The sequence below is a fragment of the Mandrillus leucophaeus genome, unplaced genomic scaffold (genome assembly GCF_000951045.1).
Source record: "Mandrillus leucophaeus isolate KB7577 unplaced genomic scaffold, Mleu.le_1.0 Scaffold40, whole genome shotgun sequence".
Taxonomy (NCBI): domain Eukaryota; kingdom Metazoa; phylum Chordata; class Mammalia; order Primates; family Cercopithecidae; genus Mandrillus; species Mandrillus leucophaeus.
Genome location: NW_012104254.1, coordinates 7867155 through 7877937, shown reverse-complemented (window position 1 = coordinate 7877937; position 10783 = coordinate 7867155). Strand labels below are relative to the sequence as shown.

Here is a 10783-nt window from a genome sequence, read left to right as displayed (position 1 = left end):
GGCTAATTTTTAAAAATATTTTTAGTAGAGATGGGGTTTCACTGTGGTAGCCAGGATGGTCTCCATCTCCTGACCTCGTGATCCGCTCACCTCGGCCTCCCAGAGTGCTGGGATTACAGGGGTGAGCCACCGTGCTCGGCCCGGCCTGCCTTGCCTTTTAAAAAAATTTACTATTGTCCCTTTTCTATTCATTCACCTTATTTTTAGATCATTTCTACGTAGGTAAGACAGTGGTCACTGTCATGATACATCTAAATTCATTTTATAATAAATAGAATGAAATGCTATATGATAGACACAATCTTCCCAAGGCATCTGCTTTCTCTTCTCTTTTTTTTTTTTGAGACAGAGTTTCACTCTCGTTGCCTAGACTAAAGTGCAATGGCACAGTCTCAGCTCACTGCAACCTCCACCTCCTGAGTTCAAGCAATTCTCCTGCCTCAGCCTCCCAAGTAGCTGGGATTACAGGCACCCACCACCATGCCTGGCTAATTTTTATATTTTTCAGTAAAGACGATGTTTCACCATGTTGACCAGGCTGATCTGGAACTCCTGACCTCAGGTGATCCACCCACCTAGGCCTCCCAAAGTGCTGGGATTATAGGCGTGAACCACCGCACCCGGCCTTTCTCTTATCTTTAACATTCAATTCAAATCACGAGAAAATACATTATCTGAACTAATTTCAAATAGTCTTTTTGTGGCTATGTGTAGAATTTAAATGTTTCTTGTTATGGGTATCAAATGGGAAATCTTGTTCTCTATCCGCCTCCTCCATCCTTTTAACTGTTCATATGAGGATACCAAACACATAGATGACATCTTTCTATTAGTACCTGAACAATGCCTACAGTCTAAACAGATTAGCAGAAAGAAATAGGTTATAGAAACTGGGAGGAAACAGTAGCTTCATAAAACCTGACATACCTCACTAGGTGCTAATGTATCTTATTTCAGATTTATTTGGAAATGGAATTTATTCTTCTACAAGTAATCAAAGTGCTCACTTCTCAATGGGAAGTAAAAGAATTATAAAGGTCCTAGTGGCCTTTTAATTGCAAAGAAATAAGCACATGGTGACTCAGTTTCTATGGAAAAAGGTCATCATACTCATCAAACAAAAAGTGGTTGACGCCAAGTCTGTATCTCCTACCAGGAAACTATGAGAACCCAATGTTAAGAAACCTTATGAAAGCACAGACCTGATACTTACCCTTTAATACATAGAAGGTGGCAAGATTTAAGAAAGGTAATCATTTTAATTGCTGGTAATATCTCTTTATGTTTTCTCTCTGGAGAAAAGCTATGTTTATAGTTTTAAAACACTGTATGAAACTTTAAGTCATAAATATTTAAATGATGGCATCAGGCTAACCTTAGATCATAAAGGTCCAAGGATAATCTGGCAAATCTTAGTAACTCCTAATTCCCTAGTGTGCTTCTTTAGAACAAAATTTTTAAAGCCCATCAACAGGCCTGTGTGAAGCCAAACAGATCCCAAGCCCACCTCTTCATGAACATTCAGGAAGACACTACACTAAAGATGTTTGTTTCTGATCGCCAAGTACAATTTCCCTCTTGGGAGTCTATTAGATTGTTCTGAATTTGTAATTTCCTTGAAGCACTGTCACTTTTAATAGGTATGTGTCTTGCCAGAATATGCTCACTTCATTCTGACAGTGACAGAAAGCTCATTAATGAAGTAGTCTGACCAGTTTCTGTCTAAAAGTACGAAGAAAGGAAAAACTGCCATTAAAAGGCTGCATATTATACATAATGTCGCTCACTAAATAATAAATTCAAAAATTGTCATTTTTGCTTTGATAGTTCTGAAAACCACTACTGATAAAGGAGCTTTACACATCTGCTTTGCCCTTTCGTCTTCATTTACCTGTCAGGATGAATAGAAGAGAGCACAAAGACAAGGAGAATGACATCCAGGATCCCATCTGGAAAAGGGTAAGGTAAGCCATCATCACATACATCATGAACAAAGGCAAAACACTGGGCTGCTCTGTAGGACGAGTGTGACTGTCATGATAAAGGAACAGAAAGCAAAAAGAGGACTTAGTAGACTTCCGGGAATTTTTTTTTTTTTTTTTTTTTTAATAAAAAGGTCAAAATTTTAACCTTTTCTCCCAAAAGCCTTTCCTCTGTCAATCTGAACACTTTTTTCCAATTCAGTATTGTTAGCTTATTTCCAGCTGCCCTAAAAAAATTAAGGCTAGCTCTTGGCCTTGATAACAAATATCCTTCGCAATCCCTTTTTAACTTTAAAAGTAGAGGAGGGTATTCTGAGTTAGTAGATAGTATTATTAGAGGTCTGCTCTGGGTTGCTGTTTCTGAACTTAAAGAGGTTCTGCTTGGACTACAATTATTCATGGGCAGGTATACATTCTAAATTTTGTAGGTCAGTACCCTGTCTGGTCATTTCTTATGTGCTGTTGGCCTTTCTTTCTTTCTTTTTTTTTTTTTTTTGAGACAGATTCTTTCTCTGTCACCAGGCTGGAGTGCAATGGTGTGATCTTGGCTCACTGCAACCTCTGCCTCCCGGGTTCAAGCCATTCTCCTGCCTCAGCCTCCCGAATAGCTGTGACTACAGGCACGTGCCACCACACCCAGCTAATTTTTTTATTTTTAGTAGAGATGGGTTTCACCATGTTGGCCAGCCTGGTCTCGAACTCCTGACCTCAGGTGATCTGCCCACCTTGGCCTCCCAAAGTGCTGGGATTACAGGCGTGAGCCACCACGCCCCACCTCTAGTGATCTTAAAATCAAAACAACTTTTATTTTTCTGGGGTAATACCTTAGGCATCAGTTGGTATGATTCCTGGGAGTAGCATACCTTTATGAGCTCCACAGCTCCAGCAGCAAAATCACAACAATACAGAAAGGACTCTGGAGAGTTCCTATGAAGATGGAAGAAATATTTATTTATTTTTTTGGAGACAAGGTCTTGCTCTGTTCCCCAGGTTGGAGTACAGTAACGCGACCATAGCTCACTATAACCTTGAGCTCTTGGGCTCTAGCGATCGTCCTTCCTCAGCCTCCTGAGTAGCTAGGACTACAGATGTGCCTTACCATGCCCAGCTAATTTTAGATTTTTTTGTAGAGATGGGGTCTCACCATGTTGCCCAGGCTGGTCTTGAGCTATTGTTCTCAAATGATCCTCCTGCCTCAGTCTCTCAAACTGTCAGGATCATAGGTGTGAGCCCCTGTGCTCAGCCAGAAGAAATATTTATATCTGGAGTCCAGAAATGCTCAAACTAGAGAAGAAAGGAAACTGTAGGTCTGACTCGTTAATAAGTATTTCCACCCCCACCCCTCAGCTTTTTTTTGAGACAGGGTCTCGCTCTGTCACCCAGGCTGGAGCACAGTGGCACAATCACAGGTCACTGCAGCCTCGACCTCTGGGGCTCAAGTGATTCTCCCGCCTCATCCTCCTGAGTAGCTGGAACTACAGATGCATGCCACTGTGCCTGGCCAATAGGCGATATGATTTTTAATTGGCCTCTTCTTAACTTAAATATGTTCTGTTTGGCCTTTATTTGAAATTCAGTAATGATGGCTGGTTCATGGTTACTAAGGCAGTCATATACTCTGAAATTTGTAGGCCAGTACTCCTCCTGATTATACTGTGTATGCTGGTATCAAATAATCATTGCATCATGTTGCTTAGTACCATGTCTGAACTACAGAAAGAGTTCAGCATGTCATTAAACAGTAAGGATGGTCCTGGCTCTCATGGGTTTTCTAGTCTAGTTGGCAACATAATTGGTTTTATACAACTTCTACAGGGGTGTGGAGAGGGCCAGCACCCTGAGGTATAAGTCTTAAAATTTCTGAAGGAGGAGGTTAATATCGTTAAGTGACAAGAAGGGGAAATGGTTGAAGAGTTTAGAAGTGGGAGTCACATGCAGGGATGAGAAGCAGCACTAATCCTGGGAGCCCAAACTGGTATATGGCAGGATAAAAAGGTGGGCCTTGAAGCATATCATTAAGACTTCTAATCTGACTCAAGAAGCATTCCAAGCAAGGCGAACTTCTAAATAAATATGGAATACAAGCCCAAATATGCATTTAGCAAAATCTGACCCAGGCTCAGGTTATACTCTTTTTTTTATTTTTGAGATGAAGTTTCGCTCTTGTTGCCCAGGCTGGAGTGCAATGGCACGATCTCGGCTCACTGCAGTCTCTGCCTCCTGGGTTCAAGCAATTCTCCTGCCTCGCCTCCCAAGTAGCTGAGATTACAGGCATGCACTACCACAGCCGGCTAATTTTGTATTTTTAGTAGAGATGGAGTTTCACCATGTTGGTAAGGCTGGTCTTAAACTCCTGACCTCAGGTGATCCACCCACCTCGGACTCCCAAAGTGCTGGGATTACAGGAGTGAGCCACTGTGCCTGGCCTCAGATTATATTCTTAAAGGCAACTCATTGATGAATAACTATGTTAACATATAATTCACTCATTCTATGGCACTAGGGATTTGCATTCAATTTAAGATCTATCCAAATAAGTTAAAGTATGATGAATAGGATTTGTTTATGAAAAGCTAACCAGTACTGAATCAAAGTTAAAACTTGTACTGCTTGGTCTTTTCTCATCTGTCAAACATAAAAATAGCACTTTACTTCTACATGTTCCCCTGTTGTTTCCTATGAAATCCATATAATTGTGACTTGTAATTTGCTGGGTGGTTTGAAATATATTTGAAATGTTCTCAGCAAACACTCAGATAGATGTAGCACTATGTGGCTAAAGGTTAAGGGCAAGGGCTTTGGAACCAGACTGCCTAAGGTTTGATTCTCAGCTTTACTACTTAGTTGCGTAACCTTGGGCTAGTTGCTTAATCTCTTCTTTAATTCAGTTCCCTCATCTTTAAAAAAGAGATAAACATGGCATCTAAGATGGTTGTTTGAAGTGAATGGATTCTTACAGCTAAAGTTTCCAGAAAGGTGTCTGACTCAGAGTAAGCACTCAATAAATGTTAGTCATTATTATAATTGTTGTTGCTATTATTATCATCACTATTATTATTAAAGGAGATTGCTTTTGCCTTCCAGGAACTTAAACACTAACATAGTCCTCTAAAACAAAACAAAACAAAACAAAACCCAAAAAACTTCCATATAGCTCAAAATGCTTTTCTGGACACTGGTATGTCTAGCTCATTATAAAAGGTCTGCAGTCTACCTGTGGGCAGTAAAAAACCGAATACCCATAAGATATAGAACAGTCTAGGAGCTAAAGGAAAGCATGTGCCATTTGCCATGTGTCCTGCCAGGGTGGCAGCATGACCTCTGAGATGGAATTCCCACTTCATCAGCAGCCCAGGTTGATGTCTTGTGACCACTCAATGACTTCCCAGAACCTTTCTGTAAAATCAGCTGACTACCTTGGCCCTTCTCCCAGCAAACAGGTGTAAATATCACTACTACCACCACACCACCAAGGACTCTCTTGGCAGGGGTTTATGAATTAAATGATCCTTGGAGAATGATACGACCTCTTCATTTTAGAGGTCTAATTATGGTAAAATATTCTGAAAATGTAAAACATTAATCCTATACTCTCTAAAAGTAGTAAAACATAATTTCTTAAGCAGAAAAAAAAAAAAGTCTAATCATTCCTTTGGAAGGCTAATCACTGGTTGCCTTTTAAAGATGAATTAATTATCTCAGGTTATTGAGCTACAGTAATTTCTAAAACACGGGTAAGAGGGAAAGAAAGACACAGCCAAGAAGAAAGAGTTAGGGAGTGAGGAACCAAGAGCTTGCAATTACAAGCTGAAGGGAGAAGCAGAGAGGTGAAAAATATAACTAGCAAGTGGGGGAATCAGAGATATTAATCAGGTAATATGTATTGAGCTCTAACTATGCTGTACTGTTAGGCAACCTGGGAAATCAGATTAGGATAAAATATGCCCTCTGCCTTAAGGAATATAAAAAGTGGTTGGAGAGACAAGGCATAAAGAAATGACATGCTAAATAATACCTTGAGATCAGTCATAAAATAACACACAATTAACTGCCATTGTAGTGTATTTATGTGTATTATAAGCTCAGCGATCACTGGGGTAAAGGAATATGGCTATGTGACATAAGGAAATTGGAAATTTCAGCCCAGAAACTAGAAAAAGGAAAACAAAACTAACAAAAACACAAAGAGAAAGGACATTCAGAACTGTAAATTTACCAGCATCACACATGCCTGGCCACATTAGCTGGTTATTAAATAATAGTAGGGAATTACTCGCTATTCATTATGTTAGATTTACAACAATATTAGAGAGTATACTAAGTTTTGGGAGCTATATCCCAAATAATCAAAGACAAAGTGTCATGATGTTGGCATTATATTGGCAATTGTTGAATTGAGGTGGTGGGCATATGGAAATTCACTGTACTCTTCGCTTTTCTGAATGCTTTATTTTTTATTAAAAAAAATTTTTTTGAGACAGAGTCTCTTGCTCTGTCACCCAGGCTGGAGTGCAGTGGTGTGATCTCAGCTCACTGCAACCTCTGCCTTCCGGGTTCAAGCAATTCTCCTGTGTCAGCCTCCTGAGTAGCTAGGATTACAAGTGTGCACCACCATACTCAGCTAATTTTTGTAATTTTAGTAGAGACAGGGTTTCATCATGTTGGCCAGGCTGGTCTTGAACTCCTGACCTCAAGTGATCTGCCTGCCTTGTCCTCCCAAAGTGTTGGGATTACAGGTATGAGCCACCGCACCAGGCCCCAGATGCTTTTACATTTTCATAATAAAAAATTTAAAAGATCACATCATTTAAAAATATGCATAAAGACTGAAAGGAATTAAAACAAAAATTTTGTCATTGGCTATGTTAGGATGATGGGGATGATGAGTGATTCCCTCCCTCCCCTTTCCCTCTAATGGAAATGTTCTGCAACGTGCTAATGCTGATTTTATAATGGAAAAATAATGTGTAAACTTAAAAAAGAACAGAGCTTGGCAGACTGGCCATAGATAAAAGGTGTTTGAAGAGTTTTGTGTGTTCATCATGGAAAGAGTAAAAGACACAGGTGAAATGCTGAACAGGAAGGGTGAGCCTGGAGCAAATCTCTGTCCCTGTAGTCAAACTCTGCTTTTTTTCTTTTTTTGTGAGACGAAGTCTTGCACTGTTGCCTGGGCTGGAGTACAGTGGTGCATCTCAGCTCACTGCAAGCTCCACCTCATGGGTTCAAGTGATTCTCCTGTCTCAGCTTCCCGAGTAGCTGGGATTACAGGTGCCCGCAACCACACCCAGCTAATTTTTTGTATTTTTAGTAGAGATGGGGTTTTACCATATTGGCCAGGCTGGTCTTGAACTCCTGACCTTTTGATTTGCCTGCCTCGGCCTCCCAAAGTGCTGGGATTACAGGCACGAGTCACTGAGCCCAGCTGCTTTTTTGAGTCTTAGGATGAGTTGCTGCTACCTCCAAATAATTTTAAGCCTAGACACAATGATTTGGCATGCAAACATCTTATATAGGGTGTTGCTTCAGAAGGGATGACAAAATGAGGGTTAAGTTGTAAGCTTTACATTCAATTCTCTATGTGTAAAATGACATCTAAGTATCCAGGAAGAGTAAATAAGCTCTGAAGTTTAGCAGTTCACAGCTCAGTGGAAGGAGGAACTCACTTCCTCTTTTTTTTTTTTTTGAGACTGAGTTTTGCGCTTGTTGCCCACACTGGAGTGCAATGATGCAGTTGGGTCACTGCAACCTCCGCCTCCTGGTTCAAGCAGATTCTCCTGCCTCACCCTCCCAAACAGCTGGGATTACAGGCATGTGCCACCATGCCTGGCTAATTTTGTATTTTTAGTAGAGGTGGGGTTTCACTGTGTTGGTCAGGCTGGTCTCGAACTCCGGACATCAAGTGATCCACCCACCTCAGTCACCCAAAGTGCTGGGATTACAGGCATGAGCCACCATGCCTGGTCCGCTTCCTCTTTTCTTATTCTCTCATACATATACACATAAGCTTAAAAAATTACTTCAAAACAATGATGGACAACCCATGGCTATGAAACACTATGTTCAGAGTAATCCCAGTTCACATGAAAGTAGACATTGAGATTAAGACATTTCTTTTGAAATTTGCTTGAGCCATTGTTCATATAAGAATTAGGAACACTACTGGCACACACATGACAATATTTTCCCAGAATTTCTCAACATTCCATAAATATGTAAAATTCTGTAGAAAGAAAACTCTTAAAACTCACTGCAAAGTGTTCAAAATTGGAAACACACTATTTCCAGCTCCACAACCAACCTAAAATCAAAAGAACAAGCAAATATCAAAAAAGCAAAGTTAAATTTTTGTCACCAATGTCAGATTTTCTATTAAACAAAAAAACAATTAGACTCACTGGATCTCTGGGTTCAGTAGAGTTTGCTAAACTCAAAAGCAGTGAAATAAATCACAGGAATAAACATTAAGAAATCTGACTATGGAAACGTTTAAAATTTTTACACACCAAAACCTAAAATAAACCAAATTAAAAAATAACCAATACTCTGTGAAGAAAACTGCAATATATATGGTAAAGGGCAGGGCTCATTAGAAAGAAAAGGATAAGCAGAGAAAAAAAATGGACAAAACGCAAAAGAAGTACAAATGATTCTAAACATTTGAATTAGGTGACCTACTTAGTAATCAAAGAAATGCATATTAAAACAAGGTACAATTTTTGTCTAACAAAGTGGGAAACATTAAAATAATATTTCAATCAATGAGGGTGTGATGAAACAGACATACACCATCATGGAATGGTATTAGTACAACTTCTTAGAAAGCAAGTGGGCAATATGTTTTAAAAGTATTAAAAACTTCATAAATTATGAACTAGAAAATCTAAGCTAACACAATAAAAGAAAATGCAGCTCTATACCCAAAGATGTTTGCTTCAGAAAACCTGAAAACTACTAAAATGTCCAGTAGTGTGAAAATAGATAGGTAAAATTATAGTACTCCACATAGTAAAATATTTTCTAGCCATGAAAATATAGAGAATTTTTAAAGATAGTGAAAACTGCTTATGATACCATGTTAAATAGAAACAAACAAAACTTAGAATACATGTACAGTAATAAACAAAAGAAGAAAAAAGTCAGCCGGGCGCCACGGCTCCTGCCAGTAATCCCAGCACTTTGGGAGTCTAAGGCGGGCGGATCACCTGAGGTCAGGAGTTCAAAACCAGCCTGGCCAACATGGCGAAACCCTGTCTCTACTAAAAATACAAAAAAATTAGCTGGGTGTGGTGGCAGGCGCCTGTAATCCCAGACTCGGGAAGCTGAGGCAGGAGAATCGCTTGAACCCAGGAGGCAGAAGCTGCAGTGAGCTAAGACGGCACCACTGCACTCCAGCCCGGGCAACAAGAACAAAACTCTTGTCTCAAAAAAAAAAAAAAAACCAAAAAAAAAAAAAAAGGAAGAAGAAAAAGGTCACTAAAATGTTAACGGTGGTTAAATCCTTTGTTCGTAGGATTGGTGATAATTTATCTCCTCGTTAGCAAATTTTCTCTAATCAGTATACATTGCCTTTAAAATCAGAAAGACAGGGTTTAGTTGTAAAAATAGAAAACCAAGGTTACACCAGATTATAGCAAATTATATATCTCACTTATTTCTATTTCGCCTAAAAAGGGGTAATAACAAAGAGAGTAAAAATTAAGGCCAAAACTTCATTGGTACTTAAAACTAACCTCAGATTAAAATGAAAACAGACAATTTTTTTTTTTAAAAAAAGCACAACAAAACCAAATTTAAACCACAAGCGTAAAACATGACTGATTAAAAGACATGAGTCCCTTAAATATTATTTATGCACCAAAGTATACTGAATGCTTATTTAGATTTGATAGTTCTCTACCGAAAAAAAATCTGCATTATTAATAAAGTAATACAGAATGTACATTTTCAAATTATTTGTCACCTCCCATTTTTGTCCCTTAAGCACAGTACCTCTAGTATCCTGAAAGTGGCATTGCTACCGGGAAACAATCCAGTCTTCATAGGTCCTTTTTTGTGTTTTTCAGAGTCTAGGTTGGAAAAATCAGATTCTGTTTTGCTTTGACCTTCTGAAGAGCCAGAACTTTTCTCATAATGATTTTTTTCTTCAGGCATAGTAGGACAGTGCATTCTTGAGAAACAATTTGTAGCACTCGTATTTACAAGATCCCATGATGATTCTCTCGCCTTCTCTTCAGGTTTTTGATCAACTGGAAGAATTTCAGGAAATTCCCTCAACAGCCAATTACGATCCTTGAAAAACTTATTCTTATGAATCTTGTAAAATGTGTCCCAGTATTTACTAGCTTCTCTCTCATACTTAACTAAAATAAAGAGGAAAAAGAAAGATTTATTTCACTATGAATATTTACTATTAGCTACTATCTTGATAATTAAATATTGTTAAACATATACATTATCATTTATGACAATTATATTTACTAGTGAATAACTTTAATATTATATTTTGATAAAAGGTTGAAACTACAGAGCTTTAATTCTCTCAAAATGTGTCAAAATGTGGGATATTTAGTCCTACCCCTGTAAATCTGCTTCTATCTTAATAGTTTAGCCAATTTTTGTGAGAAATATAATCATGGCAAACAACTTTCTAATTTTGTTATCTTTTTTTTTTTTTTGAGACGGAGTCTCACTCTGTCGCCCGGGCTGGAGTGCAGTGGCATGATCTTGGCTCACTGCAAGCTCTGCCTCCCAGGTTCATGCCATTCTCCTGCCTCAGCCTCCCAAGTAGCTGGGATTACAGG

General features: G+C 38.9%; 1 protein-coding gene across 4 annotated transcripts in view; it reads right to left on the bottom strand.

Moving 5' to 3' along the window:
* Positions 1 to 10783, bottom strand: part of METTL8 (methyltransferase like 8) — a 107743-nt gene that overhangs the window by 6410 nt on the left and 90550 nt on the right. For all 4 annotated transcript variants that reach the window (XM_011991936.1, XM_011991933.1, XM_011991932.1 and 1 more), the window contains 4 exons: positions 9972 to 10342; positions 8231 to 8280; positions 2846 to 2909; positions 1892 to 2031 (listed from right to left, as the gene is read on the bottom strand). In XM_011991936.1, the coding sequence (XP_011847326.1) occupies positions 1892 to 2031; positions 2846 to 2909; positions 8231 to 8280; positions 9972 to 10342 (625 nt within the window). The remainder of the gene's footprint in view (positions 1 to 1891; positions 2032 to 2845; positions 2910 to 8230; positions 8281 to 9971; positions 10343 to 10783) is intronic.